The sequence below is a fragment of the Hoplias malabaricus genome, chromosome 13, assembly GCF_029633855.1.
Source record: "Hoplias malabaricus isolate fHopMal1 chromosome 13, fHopMal1.hap1, whole genome shotgun sequence".
NCBI classification, from domain to species: Eukaryota; Metazoa; Chordata; class Actinopteri; order Characiformes; family Erythrinidae; genus Hoplias; species Hoplias malabaricus.
The window spans coordinates 2,776,987-2,795,472 of NC_089812.1; the positions used below are offsets into that span (position 1 = coordinate 2,776,987).

An 18,486-nucleotide genomic window follows, 5' to 3' on the forward strand; every position below is an offset into this window, starting at 1 on the left:
CAGGGTGTGTTCCCGCCTTGTGCCCAATGATTCCAGGTAGGCTCCGGACCCCTGCGACCCTGAACTGGATAAGGGTTACAGATAATGAATGAATGAATGAATGAATGCAGGTCTTTGGCAGAAAACAGTGTGGTGCCTTTGCTTTCAGTGATGTGATGAGACTCCCTTGTGCAGCAATCACTGCAGCTAAACACCTTCACTAACCTTAGATCAATCCTGCAAGTCTTTTTCATTAACTGAGGATCTTTGGCTTTCCGCGTGACCTGCAACCTCTTTCTTTTTCTTTTTGCTCTCATCCACAGAACAGTTCCCAGTGGTCTTCTGAATCATCTGCGGGCAGCCATGGCCTACCGGTCAGAGAGGCAGGGAACTCGGGGGTGCTGTAAAGGAACTGTGCTGTCTTCTCCCTTAACATCCATAGCTGAAGTGCCCTTGAGCAAGGCACCTAACCCCCAACTTTTCCCTGGTGCTAAGGATGGCTGTGTGTGCACTAACAGCCCCTAGTGCATTAGTGAGTGTTCACTGCCACAGATGAGTTAAAAGAAACACTACGATTTGGGGTTTTTTGGCTCCTGGTGCTCCCCCTAGTGTAATTCATTGTTACAGTGCTGAAAGCAATGGGGAGGGGGTGGGACGGTGGGTTGTTTCCTACCCTCCTCCAAAATGACGTGTTACTTTAGTGCGGTTTCTACAGTGCTGAGCCCAGAGTAGCAATGAGAGAGGCTCTATTCTCCCCATTAAAGGTCAGCGAAGCATCCCAATGATTTTGAAGATGTGATTTTAAAGCAAAAATATTACACAATGTTCCTTTAAATGAGAAGGGAAATTTTTGTTGTATGTTATAGCCGCAGTCACGCAGCTCCAGGGTCCTGGAGGTTGTGGGTTCGAGTCCCACTCCCAGTGACTGTCTGTGAGGAGTGTGGTGTGCTCTCCCTGTGTCCGTGTGGGTTTCCTCCAGGTGCTTTGGTTTCCTCCCACGCTCCAAAACACACGTTGGTAGGTGGATTGGCGACTCAGAAGTGTCCATAGGTGTGAGTGAGTTAATGTGTGAGTGTTGCCCTGTGAAGGACTGGTGCACCCTCCAGGGTGTGTTCCCACCTTGATTCCAATGATTCCAGGTAGGCTCCGGACCCACCACGACCCTGAACTGGATAAGGGTTACAGATAATGAATGAATGAATTATAGAATGACAATAAAAGCAGGTTTATCTACCTATTTCAGGTCCTGGGTCATTTGTTGCCTTGTTCTTGGAGTATTTTCTGGGGAGGGTCACAATGGTCTTGGATTTCTATCAGATCATCTGTCTGACCGTGGTCCGGTGGAGCCCAGACTCTTGTAGGATTGGTGTTAAAACCTAATGATGTTGTAGGTCACAATGATGCAGAAATACAGAAAACTGTAAAAGGTTAATACATTTCAAAGCACCACTGTGAATATTCACAATGTGATCATTTTATCTGAGGCTGGTTTGTTTGTGAATTTTGGGGCTCAGGAGCAGCTCCTCCCCCCGGGGCCCAGGGCCTTTCATGGCCATGCTAGCTCCCACGACAGTAGCCGGATAGCTGTGATTGCGGTGCATGCGGCTGTTGAGGGCCGTGGTGAAGGGTGGCCCCGCCCTCCTCAATCCTCCGAGCGGTGCGAGGACAGGGGTGTGTCGGGAGCCGGCAGCCCCTGCCGCCCCAGTGGACGCCAGGCCAAGCCGCTTCAGTTTATCCACTAGGTTCAGACTGGACACGCTGACGTCCGTCTGACTCTCGCAGTCTCGTGCCCCACCCACCGAGGTCACTTCCTGCAGAACTGAGCGAGCCGGCCTCGACGCCAGGAAGTTGTCGTATGATGAGCGTGTGAAGGAAAAGTCAGCGCTCGGAGAGGCTGACTCCTCTGTTTCTGCGATGGGGGAGGGGGAGGGCCCCTGAGAGTCCCCAGAGGAGAGGGGAGGGACACATGTGGAGAAAAGGACGCCTCCCACTCTCCCTCCTTCTTCTCCTCCTGCACCTGGCCCTCCTGCTGCTGTTGCCGCTGCTCCCCCTTGGTCCCAGTTCAGAGGATGATAAACCGCTGCGGAAATCCCCCTCTCCTGCAGGAGGCGCACTAACCCTAGAGACGTGCTGAAAGTTTTGGTGGATTCCCGCAGGTTTGTAAAGGACTGAGACTGTGAGAGACTCATCCGGCGAGGCGTACAGGGTGTGGCCACAGGGGTGGAGCCATGGCTTGATGACATCAGGCAGGAGGAGGTGGGAGCGGGGTTTAAGCTAGAGAGAGAGAGAGAGATGGAGAAAAGAAACAGGATGAATATATGTGAAAGAAGAATTAAACAGCATTCTTTATGTCCATTTCACCCTGTTCTTCAATGGTCTGGATCCCCATAGGATCCACTGCCCAAATCATACCTGCTCTGTCGGGTCCTGATCATTGAAGAGCAGGGTGAAGTGCGGATGAAACGTTTGCAAAGAAACAAGTCGACTACAGTCAGTGTTTGTAGAACTACGCTGTGCTACAGTGGACAATGAGTGTAGATACAAGGTAGGTGTTCCTAATCCACGGATCGTTCAGTGTAGTATTACAGATCAACAAGCTGTGGTTTTGTCTTCATCCACAAGATGGTGCTATTTCTTAGCGCTTCAATTAGTGCTGCCAACCTTAATGCGTTAATGCACGTGATTAATCTGAGAAGGAAGCCACTCCTTCACAGGGCAACACAGACGCACACACACATTCACACACACACACTCACACCTACGGACACTTTTGAGTCGCCAATCCACCTACCAACGTGTGTTTTTGGGCTGTGGAAGGAAACTGGAGCACTCGGAGGAAACCCAAGCAGACACAGAGAGAACACACCAACTCCTCACAGACAGTCACCCGGAGGAAACCCACGCAGACACAGGGAGAACACACAGACAGTCACCCGGAGGAAACCCACACAGACACAGGGAGAACACACAGACAGTCACCAGGAGGAAACCCACACAGACACAGGGAGAACACACAGACAGTCACCAGGAGGAAACCCACACAGACACAGGGAGAACACACAGACAGTCACCAGGAGGAAACCCACACAGTCACCCGGAGGAAACCCACACAGACAGTCACCAGGAGGAAACCCACACAGACACAGGGAGAACACACAGACAGTCACCCGGAGGAAACCCACACAGACAGTCACCCGGAGGAAACCCACACAGACACAGAGAGAACACACCACACTCCTCACAGACAGTCACCCGGAGGAAACCCACACAGACACAGAGAGAACACACCACACTCCTCACAGACAGTCACCCAGAGGAAACCCACGCAGACACAGGGAGAACACACAGACAGTCACCCGGAGGAAACCCACACAGACACAGGGAGAACACACAGACAGTCACCAGGAGGAAACCCACACAGACACAGGGAGAACACACAGACAGTCACCCGGAGGAAACCCACACAGACACAGGGAGAACACACAGACAGTCACCCGGAGGAAACCCACACAGACACAGGGAGAACACACAGACAGTCACCCGGAGGAAACCCACACAGACACAGGGAGAACACACAGACAGTCACCCGGAGGAAACCCACACAGACACAGAGAGAACACACCACACTCCTCACAGACAGTCACCCGGAGGAAACCCACACAGACACAGGGAGAACACACCACACTCCTCACAGACAGTCACCCGGAGCGAGAATCGAACCCACAACCTCCAGGTCCCTGGAGCTGTGTGACTGCGACACCTACCTGCTGCGCCACCGTTCCGGCCTAATCTGAAACCTTTAGTGTTTTAATTTTTTTAAACTCAAATGAATCATTTTAACATCTTTGGCCACAGCATCCACCTATAGTTCACTCATTTTACAGAGTCTAATGACGAATCATCTCTCTCTCCCTCTGTCTCTCTCTCTCTCTATCCACAAATGTATCTCTTATAAAAGCTGGAATATGGAGGGTTAATTGTCTGAACTGTGAGCTGCACGCTGCGATTTTCTCAGTTAAAGATTGTGTCCGAGCTTCGTTGTGTTTGAAGTTAACTTTCTCCCTAAACTTTTACTCAACAAATTGAGAGTTTCTACTTCAAATTTAATAGAAACTACTCTGAAACGTTATATTGAAGTAAAAAGAATATTGAGGCTAAAACATCACAATGACATCATATCGTTATAACCGTGTGAACTGTATTTTCAGTGAAATTCCCCTATGAGAGCCAAGGGAGGTCTCAGACCTGGGGGTGACTTGGGTGAGTTCGTCTGAAGGGTGGAGGATCCTGCAGGTGGTGTAGGTAAAGGTGGAGCTGGTGTGGGCCATACACTTCCCTGGGTAATACACTGAAGAAAAAAAAAACAGAAAATAACCAACATTAAAGAGCATTCATAGCCAACTGACCTCTGAATTTTACTGAAATTAAAAGAAAAAGAAGACAATGAAGGAATGAATGGTTAAAGTTGCCCATTCACACAGGGGTGTGGTTTCCACGAACACAGTCCCATTTCCCATGATTCCAGTTTAATGTATGTAGGTGCTGTAGCCAATCAGATCACGGAATCTGGGGCTGGATTCACAAAAGCTTTCCTAAGAAAAAACTTAGTATCTTAAGAAGTAAGAACTAAGAAGTTCGTAAGAATGTTCTCAAACGCAATTCTCAAAAAGATCTTAAGAAGTTCTTAAATATTGTTTTAAGAAAATATTGTTGTAATTTTGTCCGCGACCAGGAGACTCGTTTTTAAAGATGAATTGACTGTTATCAGTATTCAGTTAAATCCATGCAGCTGATGGAAAATAGACAAAAACCACAATAAAACTAAATAAAGAAGTACTAGAAGAGAAGTGATGGAGGAAATATCCAGCAAAAAAAATAAGCCCACAGATAAAAGTTAGCCATTATGTTCCCAATGTAAAACTAACAGTACTTTAAAAGACAAAAACAAATCATATTTAGGATCATATTATTTAAGGCACGTTTGTGAATCTGGCCCCTGAGCTTCATTATCACACGTGTTATTCACTGCAGTTTAATGTATGTGTTCTGTAACTGGTCAGACAACTTACCTGACAGCTCCATGGGGGCACTGCCTGTGCTGAGGCAGGGGGAAGGCGAAGCTGAGGGGGCGAGGCTAAAGACCTGAGGCATGCTGTGATTGGCTGTGGAGGTTGTGGGAAGGTTCTGAAAGTACTGCTCCCCAGGTTCTTCCTCCTCATAATCAGCATAATGATAAACCTCCTCCAAGTCCAGCTCCAGGGGGCGGAAGCCCTTTGGAACCACACCCGGTCGAGCGTCCAGAATCCCACCTAGGTTTGGCTGGGCCAGCTGCTGCCAATGCTGCAGGGTCGCAGAACCTGACAGAACATACATGGATATGTACATACATATATTTCTGGAGGAAGCAGAATAATAGAGTGTATAATGAGAGGGTTTATAATGAAAGGGTGAATAATGAGAGTGAATAAAGAGGCGCTGAGTAATGAGAGGGTGAAAAGTGAGGAGTGAATAATGAAAAGGTGAATATTGAGAGGCTGAATAATTAGGGGATAAATAACGAGAGGGTAAATAATGAAATGGTGAATAGTCAGAGGCTGAATATTCATAGCCTGAATAATGAAAGGGTAAATAATGAAAGAGTTAATAATATAAAATTATTATGAAATAATAAGCTGAACAATGGAGATGAATAATGACACAATGAATAAAGGGAGAATTGGCAACTCAAAAGTGTCTGTAGGTGTGTGTGTGTGTTGCCCTGTGAAGGACTGGCGCCCCCTCCAGGGTGTATTCCCGCCTTGCGCCCAATGATTCAAGGTAGGCTCTGGACCCACCGTGACCCTGAACTGGATAAGGGTTACAGATAATGAATGAATGAATGAATAAGGGGAGGCTGATTAAAAGCGGCCCTGTCATGGAATGGCGCCCCGTCCAGGATGCTCCGGACCTATCATAAGCCTGAATGACTGAATGAATTATTAATGAGACAGTGAATAATGAGAGGGAGAATAATGAAAAAGTGAAAAATGAAAGGGTGAATAATGAGTGTTAGTGAATAAAAGGTGAATAATAAAAAGAAAATGAGATGCTGAATAATGAGAGACTGAATAATGAAAGGATGAAGGAAGAAGTACTTTATTTAAAATAAATATTACACAGAAAATAAGAATAATATTAGCATAAAAAGAGAAAAGATGTTAAGAGACAAAGAATGAGGGATAAACCCGAAGGGTGTCAGTATTACAGTCTGCCTGCAGGGGGCTGCGTGCGACCAAAGAACATCAGGAAACACCAGCAAAAGAGTTTAACAAACTCAAAATAAATCTTTAAAATGACGCAGCATATATTTCCAGTTTTTACCTGGAATTCTCCCTTATTCTTCCCATCTCTACGATTTTAATATTTTCCCTTAAATCTCCCATATTTTTAACCTTTCAAATAAAAAATGGTGGGAACACTGACAGTAAAGTCAACACATTTCCCTCAGGAAAAGCAGATGGCATTATCTAGGACATTATCCGTAACAAACAGCACCTGCCAATAAAACAAGAGGAGAAACAGGAGAAGACTGATAAATGACTTATTACTTCTACACTGAATAAAGAAAACAGCAAGGAACTTCCATCCATCCATTATCTGTAACCCTTATCCAGATCAGGGTCGCGGTGGGTCCAGAGCCTACCTGGAATCATTGGGCGCAAGGCAGGAACACACCCTGGAGGGGGCGCCAGTCCTTCACAGGGCAACACACACACTCACATATTCACACCTACGGACACTTTTGAGTCACCAATCCACCTACCAACGTGTGTTTTTGGAGCGTGGGAGGAAACCGGAGCACCCGGAGGAAACCCACGCAGACACAGGGAAAACACACCACACTCCTCACAGACAGTCACCCGGAGGAAACCCACACAGACACAGAGAGAACACACCACACTCCTCACAGACAGTCACCCAGAGGAAACCCACGCAGACACAGGGAGAACACACCACACTCCTCACAGACAGTCACCCAGAGGAAACCCACGCAGACACAGAGAGAACACACCACACTCCTCACAGACAGTCACCCAGAGGAAACCCACACAGACACAGGGAGAACACACCACACTCCTCAAAGACAGTCACCCAGAGGAAACCCACACAGACACAGAGAGAACACACCACACTCCTCACAGACAGTCACCCAGAGGAAACCCACACAGACACAGGGAGAACACACCACACTCCTCAAAGACAGTCACCCAGAGGAAACCCACACAGACACAGGGAAAACACACCACACTCCTCACAGACAGTCACCCGGAGGAAACCCACGCAGACACAGGGAGAACACACCACACTCCTCACAGACAGTCACCCAGAGGAAACCCACGCAGACACGGGGAGAACACACCACACTCCTCAAAGACAGTCACCCAGAGGAAACCCACACAGACACAGGGAAAACACACCACACTCCTCACAGACAGTCACCCGGAGGAAACCCACACAGACACAGAGAGAACACACCACACTCCTCACAGAGCAAGGAACGTAATTATGTTAATGTTAAATAAATACAAAATGTATTTAAAGTGGCCATATTATTCCCATAATTTTATATGTTAATGTTTTTTTTAAATATAACACAATTAGATGCTATTCTTTATAATAATCTCTAAGTAAATAATACCTCTAAAATAATAAATCCTTAGGCTTTTTACATTTAATGGATTAAAACTAGACTAAAATGTTATTTACTGTCGTCGACTACATCTAGACTAAAACTAACAATAATTAAATTACTAAAATGAGACTAAAACTAATACGCATTTTAGTCAAAAGTCTAGGATGAGGTTAGAGGAGGAGAAGAAGAAGAAGATAACAATGCAAAAGAAGAATAGCAGCATGAAGATTGAGGGATGAATGAATCCAAGAGGGGGACCGTTCACCTGTACATCCTCATTTGAGACAACACTAGGCAAAGACATGGAACACTAAAATCAGTATATAACTGTATCCACTTTGACACTGACACTTTTAACCTTCCTCTCACTCACCCTTAGCTCTTCTATCCATTTTCCTAATCACTCTCTCACTGATCAGTACCCTGTCTCAACCCTCACTCTAAGAGTATATCATTTTATAAAATTAATGACTGTAAAATTGGAGTGGAGCTTTAAAATCAAACATCAGATCTGACCCACTATCGTGTTTACACAATTAAAACTGATTTCTATAAATAATATATCAATGTATTTATAATATATATATATTATTATTTTTATCTATAGCCTTCTACAGCATCACTGCCTCCATAAATATGTGATGCTATGACTACTGTAACCAAGGGCGTGGCTCTGTGAAGTACTAGCGTTTGCGGGCGTGCATGAGCGACCAGAACGAGTTAAAGAGCATCATGGAGGGGGGGCGGGGCCTGCGGCGTCGCCGTGGTAATGGCCGGGGCCTGAACTGTGGTTCACCTTCGAGCGGTTTGACGATCTGCAGCTTATCTGGGAACGGCCGGCTCCAGGATCCCACTGACATGATGCTCTCACTGGGAACAAGTCTTCGCCCACGAGGGGTTCCCTCCGCAACGAACCGTCGCTCGGTTCCCTCCCTTTGTCTTCGTTCTCGTTCCTCCTCAAAGAACTGCCGCTCGCTCGCACAGTTCTGTCTCCTCAGAGAGAGACGCCTCAGGGCCAGCTTCAGTTCTTCAGAACCACAGCGCTTCTCACATGCACTACGACACACACATATTTACGAATATTAGAGAGAGACACATGCATACACAATCAGAAAAACGGCAGAAAAAAATCCCATACACAGCTCCTCTCCCTGTGCTGGAGAGAGGCTCACATCATTCAGAAGCCCAAAACCTCAGTGGGTGAAGGCTAAAATGTTTATATGGCCCACCTACTGTCTATTGAACCCACCCACCGTTGTTGACCCATCCATCTCCTGTCTGTTGACTCTACCCACCTGCTGTCCGCTGACTCGGCCTCTAATAACAGGCTCTGAGCACGATTGTCCAGAGTCGGTGTGTTGTTTCCATTGCTGTCAGAGAGGGCGGAGCTTATAGAGGAGAGCGTCTGATTGGACCCAGGGATGTTGGCTATGGGTGGAGCTGGTGAACACTGTCTGTGTGACTGGTTAATGTTCTTCACCGTCTCAAACACACGCTTAGGACAAACCCTGAGAAAACAAAAGCAGTAAACACTTAGTTAATCTGTTTAACTGCTTGCTCCCTATCACTTAGCCCTACCCCTCAGGGCAGAGGCTCTCAGTTCTTCATGGGATAGAGCCTTGAAGCTGAGATTTGTACTTTATAGAAAACATTTAACAGTTCCATTTACAGTTCCACATTAAATAGTGACGCAATTACACTGCGGTTGGATCTTTATATATAACTTTTGAATGCTTCTGAATGTATATGATGCCTAAATTTAACTAATAAACATCCATCCCTGTTTCCTGCTCCTGTGATTTCACTGCAGACAGAGAGCTGCTGACGAGGCGTAAGGTTGCTGAATGATTGTCCAATTTTAAGATTTTAACCACTAAACTTTGTAACTCAGTTCCAAGGGACAAGATAACACTTGAAAACAAGGAGTAGGAGTGAAAATAAAAATTGGAATGGGCCTTAACCTCAGTATAAACAAATAACAGTAAAGAGAAGAGAAGAGAAGAGAAGAGAAGAGAAGGCCTACCTGTGTTCTTCTGAGTCAGGATGTTCCTGTCTTAACTCTTTCCTCATTGTCCCCTCAATCTCTGCTGCCAAAGAATCCTAACACACACACACACACTTGTGGGTAAAGTGCATGTAAACGTGTATCTAAATGTATTATGTGTGTGTGTGTGTGTGTGTGTGTGTGTGTATACCATAGGGAAGGATCCAAGAGGATGGTAGCGGCGTGGTGTTCCTGCAGAAACACTCCTGTTTCGCAGATTCTTCAGTTCCTCCTGAGCTTCGTGCAGCATCTCTATGCACTCACAGTACTTCAGCTCCAGATCCTGGAGCTACACACACACACAAGTAAAATTGAGTTTACACATGAATGTTAATAATCTTGTTGGTTTCAGCGGTTATCTTAGTTGTGGTTCTGGTCACATACTTCGGCGGTGAGCTGGCGCTGGGCGGCTTTAGCTGCTGCGAGATGTTGGGTCAGTTCCTCATTCTCCAGCGCAAACTGAACAAAACACGCACACGGTTAACCCTCGTCCTCCTGCAGGAACTTATTTTCTGGCTGTTTCTGGAGACACTCACGGTTTTGGCTTTTTTCTGCAGGTCGACGATCTGCGAGAGTAAATGTGTGATCTCCTCCTGCTGACGACTTGCATCCTCAGTTTTTCGGGCCAGTTCCTCTGCAATCGTAGAAATCTGAAGACTGGACTGTCCTTAAGAGAGAGAGAGCGACACAAAACAGCAACATTCCTAATGTTGAAGCAAATGGCGAACAAAAACAGTCCACACCTTAAAACCAAGCCCTCAAGCAGCACAGCGAGGAAAACCTTGGAGAGCCTAGAGAGGAAGTGAACGCATCTCCTGGGCTTTATGCCAAATGTTTATCTGGCACACCACCCCCACTCCACAGCATTAATGATCACATCCACCTCCATAAAGACACTGTCCACTTAGGGTACTTTCACACCCTGGGTAGTCTCTGTCTGGACTAATCTGAACCATGGTCTGGATGGTTTGGACTTGTGGACCAGTTGAGGCAAGGTACTGTCACACAGTAAACAATAATATTATCAGGTTTATATCAACACTTCACACTGGGTATGTGGGGCCATGTTTTACTACAACATTAGTAACTAGGGTAGAAATTATTTATTTAACAGTAAATATATTACCATAAACATGCCATGCTGCTTTAAAGGAACTGCTGTTCTCTCGTTCGTTTACATCCAGAAGCTTAGCATCTTTTAAGGTGGAAAGGTATGTTTAAGGGAAACGAAAATGACTATGTTTTTATTCACTGTCTGAATTACTACAGAAGCTCATTTCACTCTGTTTTAACGTTTATGAAGTTAGCAGTCTCCTAAATTTGGAGTCAGTTCCACCTTAAGTAATAACCACAGCCAAAATATTACCCACCTAAGGAGCAGGAAGACAGCAACATTCTCATCTCTTTATGTGCTTTTCAGAGTTCAGAGGTCTCTCCACTGTCTAAAATCCCCCAGGAACCTTTCTCTTCAAGACGCACAGAGAGCCATGTCAGAGCAAGCCGCTCTTTATTTATTTAAGAGTTAAGAATCGGTACAAAAATCTGAGGACTAGAGAGGTAGCAAATGGTGAGGCCATTTGATATATTGTGGTGTGAAAACAAAACTTCCCACATTAGAAATACACCATGTGACCAGAAAAATAACCCAAATTGCCTTGGACCTCAGTCTGAAATTTCACGTGTGATAACGCCATTACTTTCAAAAACACTCAAAGACGTTGCCAACAACAAGGCCTCCACAATCTAATCTAATCTATCTCTCAACACACAAAAAGACCATGCCACCCACAACCTGCAACAACAAACCTGCTACCAATCTTTCCCAAATCCCAGCTCTCAATACAGCACCATGACCCTTCTCACCACCACCAACAGACACCACAAGAACCCAAAGAAGTGTAGAAGTCTTGAGTGAGGTGTGTGTTCATGCAACGTACTGAGTTCCTGAACACAGTCATTAACCAGCTGCTGTTCTTTCTCTTCATACGTCTCCGTCTCAGACTTCAGCTGACTCGCCTACACACACAGACACACACACACTTCATTGATTCATGCATTCTTTCAAACATTTTTCTGTGTGTTGGCGCATATGCATAAGTGCGAGTGTGTGGGTCTGAGTACCTCTGATCTGAGGGAGCTGTTTTCCTCTTCCAGCTCTCTGAGCTTTTTCTGCAAGAAGTCCAGTGATGATGCGTTTGGCCCCGCCCCCAACACCCTTCGACTCCTGAGACCAGAAACAAAACACATTACCATGAAAAACTCAAAAAGTGTCCGTAGGTGTGAGTGAATGTGTGTGTGTGTGTGAGAGAGTGTGTGTTGCCCTGTGAAGGACTGGTGCCCCCTCCAGGGTGTGTTCCCGCCTTGCACCCAATGATTCCAGGTAGGCTCTGGACCCACCGCGACCCTGAACTGGATAAGGGCTACAGATAATGAATGAATGAATGTTATTCTAGGCCAAGCCCAAGCCGTGCACTAAGACAAGGACTTTGGACACGTCTAGAATGGTACTAGAATGAATTTTGGACTAAGACAAGTTACTAAAACACTTATGAGAAGTGAAGAATGAATTAATGTGCGAGGTGGGCTCAGATCTGCAGCAGTGCCCAAGGGTAAAGACCTGCTGCAGCTCTAAGATCAAAATGTTTTAAAATAAAATAAACTGACAAAGGGGATACAGCCTCTTCTTCACTCTCTTCCACAGCATCGGTGTAGAACTGCAGCAACTCATCCTTCAGGTTTAACTCATGATGAAGCTGAGCCACCTGAGAAAGAGGGAGAGGGAGAGAGAGAGAGAGAGAGAGAGAGAGAGAGAGAGGGGTGGCATACAATAAACACTGTACTGTATACACTACACCGAGGATTACTGTAAATCGTTGTGGTTCACTGGGCAGAGTGTTGATCGTTTTAGAGAAATAAAGGTCCTCTTACCTCCTCTCGGATGGTTCCCACTTGTTCCTCTAGGAACTCGTTCTGTTCAGAAAGAAACCGGTTCCTCTTCAGGAGTGACTGACCAATCCGAGCAGCCAGCTCCAAATCTCTCTCTTTCTGTACACACATAGAACGATTCACTCGCTCACATATTCACTCTTTTACTCCGACATTTACAGGAATTACAGTTTTGAGGGAAAAGGGTTGTTCTTTTTAGTTTTCTTTTTCTAAACTATGGAAAAGTGTAACAACAGTGAAAAAGACTCGTTTAGTAATGGGTGTGTCTAAAACTTTGAGTACTGCCTTGTTATAACTGCTGAATTATTTAAATTTCATTTTCTGTAAAAGTACAGTCGCTTGTGTTTGGTCTCACTTCCTCCAGAAGTCTGGTGACTGCGTCGATGTCATTGTAGGTTTTAGTCATCTGTCCAACTCTATCAGCACATAGCACTGAGGAAAACACACAAACACACACACACACCAGGTAAACTAAGAAGAAAAAAATATACCACACTGAAATCTACCCCTCTGAACTTTGGGTAGTGGGCAGTCTATAAACACTATACATCACTGAACTGTACTCAACTGAAGTATTACATTATATATTTATGGGTAACAAGCCACAGCTAACATGTGCACACTGAAATGACATTACACTGAGAGGAAGTCTAGTATTAAACTGCAGGAGGGGGGACTGTAGAAGCTTTCAAATGCTAATATGGGCATCCAGCTCTGATCCGGAACTCCTAAAATGGACATGACACCCACTACAGAATGACAATATGGCTTTAAAGGTCTATGAATGAGCATGTATCCCAGTAAGACACACACACACACACACACACACACACACACACACACACACACACACACACACACACACACACACACACACACACACACACACACACACACACACACACACACACACACACACACACACACACACACACACACACACACACACACACACACACACACACACACACAGCAGGTAACTTACAGAAATAGTTGAGTGTCTCCTTGATCTGTTCTGGGCTCAGATCAAGGTGAATGTCGGGGTTGATCAGCGGCGTATGGAGCCAGTCGTCGTGATCATAACCGTAAACACACTCAGCTCTCAGTCTGTAAACTGGCAACTTCTCCTCCAGCAGACTGATAATCTCCACCTCTGGGAGGTCAGTGCTGTTACACACATCTACAGGAACGGGGAGGGGGAGGGGAGAGAGAGAGAGAGAGAGAGAGAAAGAAAAAGAGAAAGAAAAAAAAAGAGAGAGAGAGAGAGAGAAAGAAAAAGAGAAAGAGAGAGAGAGTTAAAAGAGAGAGTTAGTACTGTTACACAGATCCACAGACAGTGTACTCACTCACACACATCTACAGAGAGAAAGGGAGTGAGTATTGTTACACACATCTAGAAAGAGAGAGAGAGAGAGCGAGAGAGAGAAAGAGTCAGTAGTGTTACACAAAACTACAGACCTACAGACAGTCAGTACCCTTACACTCATCTACCATCAGAGAGACAGAGTTAGAGAGATTGTCAGTATTGTTACAGACTTCTATAAATAAAGAGAGAGAGCGAGAGAGAGAGAGAGAGAGAGAGAGAGAGAGCGCGAGAGAGAGAGAGAGATAGTACAGTTACACATCTAGGAGGTGTTTGGGAAAAGTGGGATGGTTGTAGTTGAAGTAAAACATTGAGCATTAAAAAAAATTAAAAAGCGATGAGCAGAAAAAGGAGAGTAAAAACACAGAGAACAACAGCAAGCACAAAGATGGCTACATTACTGCAGTGCTTCAGTAACTGACAATAAAAACCTAGTGAAAGAACACTGTAGCAGCAGTAAATCAGTAATAAAAGCGTGAATATACAGAATAAACTGACTTTAGTGAATAATCTTTAGAACAACAGACCGGTGATGGTCTCGGCGTCCCGGTACACTGTGTGGTCCCGGAGAGGTGCAGGTTCTTCTGTTCCTTCTCCTACATACTGTTCCTCCTGAGTGGACTCACAGGGCACAGGGTCTACAACGGATTCCCAACGCTCAGAACCCAATTCGTCCAGTTTGACAACTTCTCACCAAGGAACAGAAGTGTCGGCCATAAACTCCTTGTCTTCTACAGCTTCAGAGACACACCACAAAAACAGATTCTTTAAAAACATAACACCTTCAAAGATGCTGGGAATTCTGAAACATCTCTTAATGAAAAGTACAAGGCACAAAACCAGCACTGGCTGACTGTGATCTTTGGGTCCTTTGGGCACTGCATTAAAAACAGACACAATCCTGTAGAAGTGGGAATCACTGAGGGGGATTATCGGGCTTGTTATAAGCACACAGTTCAAAATCCATCATCTGTGATTAAATTTAAATTTACAGCAGCTAAAAAAATGTTACAGAGTTAACAAAAATGTACTAACAATATATATATATACAGTATAATATAATAAAAAAATAGTTATAAAAATAAGGATTCAAAGGAGAAAAGAAGTGAGAAACTGAAAATGATTCATTTATTTTATGTTGAGAAATTACTAAAGGAATATGCTTATTTTTGATAATTCAGCGTTTGTCTGCTAATTTTAGGTGGAGGTGTATTGACTGCTGTCCTAAAAATAATAAAAAAGATATGTATATCACTATAAGAACTTTATGTTAAAGATGAAATCTGTTCTGGGTCAGGGTTTGGGTCAGGGTCTATTCTAGGAACATACTGTTCAGGTCACAATCACAGTGGATAATTATTCTCTGATATTTATTACAAAATCCAAATATGTATCCAGACTTTCATTCTTCACATTCTCCACTTCATAACCTCCGTATTTTATAAGATAGATAAGGAGTCATACGAAAGCTGGAACTGTCCTCTTTCCATTGGAGTAGTGTTATTTATGTAAATATTAAAGCAACCAATGAGGAATCTGTTTTAAAAAAATGTGCCCAAAAATAACATGCAGAAATATGAAAATGAATATGAATATAATTAATTTGTACCCAAAGGTATAAATCATGCATCAGATGAAAGGGATGGTTCAGAGGAATATGAATTGATGAAGTATTATTCTGTCAGTTGTCTATTTATTGTAGAAAATGTTTGAAATTTTCTAACCATTGACTTTGAAATCAAAAAATATTATTTTACTTGTAATTCGTTAGTACGGACCACGCCCACAAAGGCTAAAGCAGGGAGGTGAACTCAGATGCTTTTAGGGAGGAGTTCAGGGTGGCTACAACATTCCTGTCAATAATGATTATTTATATTAATCCATTACCACGTGAAAATAAAATGGGGCATAAAACCTAGAAATGGGGCTCTGGACAAAAGCCTCAAACCAAGTAAATAACATTTAATCACGCAGTAACTCATATCGGCCACAAAAAGACCGAAATGGACACCACATTGAAGGTAATGGAGGGCTGTTTGGCCCTTCTACAGGAGCATTGTTGACATTTTGGGGATTTATGACCTTAATTTTGCAAAATGGACACATAGTTAAGCTTTTAGTAAGTCCATTATTTTCTGTCAGGGCACAAATATTGCCCAAAATGGCTTGCTGTGTCCAAAACATATTCCATGTAATGCATTAATAAAATTTAATTAAATTTTATCAAAATAACACTTTGAGACGCCACTTTAAAACAGTTATCCTGTATTCTGACTTGAAAATAAATAAAGATATAAAGATTATTTTTCAAATATGCAAAATAACTAAAGTTGACTCAAACCTAATAATAAAAAAAAAAAATTCACATTTATCATGTGTCTAAGTTCAGACGGAAATTCAAAGAAACACCCACAGAACATTTAAACTGCCGTATGTTTTTCACACTGTAACCTAGCATGCTAGCAACCTGTAATCACGTGACATGTCGCGCTGTAATGGCTTCCCTGCGCATGCGCGCACCCTGACCCAAAACGCGTATAAAAAACACAAAAACCAAAATGCATGTATACAAAGAGCACGAAACATACATACAGTAAAACATCAGTAAACACGCACAAAGTGAAACAACAGTAAACACACGTACGGCGGGTGTTCATTGAACTCACCGTGACGAAGAGCGTAAAGAGATAAAGAGACCAAAATAACGGACTTCCAGGCGTCGTGCTGATGTGCTCCAGATGAACGGTGGCTGTTGATGCTGCGTGTTGCCTTTAAATGACACAGAGCTGCTCAAACAAACACTAAACACCCGAAACGAATCAGAATCAGGACCGAAACTAGAACAAATTAAAGCAGCGACAGGATGACCCTCTCAACCTCAGCTGTCCCCACCTCTCTCTCGCTCTCTATCTCTCTCCGCCTGGTCACTGCATAAGCAACGTGACGTCACCGCGTTCCGCAGAGTGTCAGGCTGAGAGTGTCTGTGTGTGTGTGTGTGTGTGTGAGAGAGAGAGAGATGAGGCGTGTACAAGCAGTAATTACACGTGTCCCCGGTAGACGGCGCTGTCTGTTCAGTTAAAACTCCTAAAGTGGGACTTATCTGAGGGGTCCAGCGCTGCACAGCTCCATTACTGGAGGGCCCCTGTCCAACATTTTATGATTTGTCCACTCACATACATCTGATTCAAACCATCTGTTAATTGCCAGACTTACTGGGTGTGTTTTAGCAGGGGAATCACCAGAATTTGCTGGATACTGGCCCTCCAGGACCAGAGCAGTGCACCCCTGATTTAGTCTAATATAATGATGTGTCGGTCGCGAACGAACCGGTTCAAAGAGCCGGCTCTTGTAAGTGAACGATGAGAGCCGGTTCCCGTCTAAGACCGAGCCATTTTTTTTCTAAGGCTTGTCATTCAACCAATCAGAGAACAACAAGCAAGCTCCAACCCTCCAACCCTCCGAGCTGAGACACTTGGAAACTTCTGCCTTCCAAAAAATAGTTGAAGAAAATGTTAAATCAGTTAAATGTGTGTTGACAGTTGTGGGTGTTTTAATCACTACCGTTGAATGCTGCTGTTTTGCACTTTGCAGAGTATTTGTTTATTTTATTACCCAGAAATGGATGATTATTTAATTTAATAAGCTATTTTGTACTTTTGGGTTCCATTGGCTGTATTTCAGAGTTTACAAGTGATTTTTCATTAAGGTGTTTAAATAAAAATGTAAAGTTATTTATAGTTTAAAGTTGTTATTATTTAAAGTTATTTATTCAATTGAATGTGTGAGTGCAATCAGTGACAGCCATAAAAACAATAGGTCATTGCAACACTATTTATTTTTAATATTGAACAATAATATTTTGTCCATATAGTCATGTAAAATGTAGGTAATATTGTTCTGTACCAGTGGAAATATGTGGTAAAACAAAGAGCCATTTAGGAGCCGAAAGAGCCGGCTCTTTATGAAGAGCCGAGCCAAAAGAGCCGGCTCCCCAAAAAGAGCCGAAATTCCCATCACTAGTCTAATAGCCAATCCCATTCCACCCCCTGTCCCTACTACACGCATGGCGCTTTTCCACTGAATGATACCACCTCTACTCGGTTGTACTAGCTTGGTCACTGATTGGTTTTCCACTATAAAGCCGCACTGACCCAAAATGTAGCTGAAGACATTAAAAATAAATAAATGTCAAACAGGGAGCAGCAGCATTGTTTATTCAACACGTATGTGTATGTTATTGTTGCTGTTGTTGTTTGGGACACAACCCATGCATCAGTTCAGACAGATCAGCAGTTTATTCTTTCCTTGTTGCTCCATCCATCCATCCATCTTTCAGGGGCCCTTCCGTTAGCCTCCAGTCCAGGGAGCGCTAATTGAATCTCTTCAAGGACGTGGTGTAATTATACAAATTGTTGTTATGCACTGGATAAAACAAATGTGACTGTTCATGTATCTTGGAGATCTTACAAGCAGTTAGCTTGT

The 18,486-nt window shown here is 44.0% G+C and overlaps 1 protein-coding gene across 5 annotated transcripts; it reads right to left on the reverse strand.

The window, feature by feature from the left end:
• Window positions 1-512: 512 nt before the first annotated feature.
• On the reverse strand, window positions 513-17,272 carry trak1b (trafficking protein, kinesin binding 1b). Of its 5 annotated transcripts, none has more exons than XM_066641540.1 (19): window positions 17,218-17,272; window positions 16,671-16,773; window positions 14,532-14,741; window positions 14,100-14,179; window positions 13,627-13,821; window positions 12,997-13,073; window positions 12,624-12,740; window positions 12,360-12,457; window positions 11,817-11,919; window positions 11,633-11,711; window positions 10,232-10,362; window positions 10,080-10,154; window positions 9,847-9,984; window positions 9,675-9,751; window positions 8,947-9,159; window positions 8,448-8,707; window positions 5,049-5,336; window positions 4,225-4,327; window positions 513-2,253 (listed from the first exon to the last, which is right to left on the reverse strand). In XM_066641540.1, the coding sequence occupies exons 6-19, from the start codon at window positions 13,045-13,047 to the stop codon at window positions 1,455-1,457; spliced, it is 2,532 nt and encodes an 843-aa protein (XP_066497637.1). In that variant the 5' UTR covers window positions 13,048-13,073; window positions 13,627-13,821; window positions 14,100-14,179; window positions 14,532-14,741; window positions 16,671-16,773; window positions 17,218-17,272; the 3' UTR covers window positions 513-1,454. The 5 variants fall into 5 exon arrangements, with proteins under 5 accessions (XP_066497637.1, XP_066497636.1, XP_066497638.1 ...); XM_066641539.1 differs by lacking the exon at window positions 17,218-17,272 and adding an exon at window positions 16,897-16,930; XM_066641541.1 differs by lacking the exon at window positions 17,218-17,272 and having other exon boundaries at window positions 14,532-14,735; window positions 16,671-16,934.
• Window positions 17,273-18,486: the final 1,214 nt, after the last annotated feature.

Bases quoted from the DNA above. Each gene is read 5' to 3' on its own strand.
- trak1b (XM_066641540.1), bottom strand. From the start codon at position 13,047: ATGACTAAAACCTACAATGACATCGACGCAGTCACCAGACTTCTGGAG. The intron at 5,337-8,447 runs GTGAACCACAGT...ATGTTCTGTCAG, and splicing joins GATCGTCAAACCGCTCGAAG to GTTCTGCGACCCTGCAGCAT. The intron at 4,328-5,048 runs GTAAGTTGTCTG...TTTTTTCTTCAG, and splicing joins TGCCCCCATGGAGCTGTCAG to TGTATTACCCAGGGAAGTGT.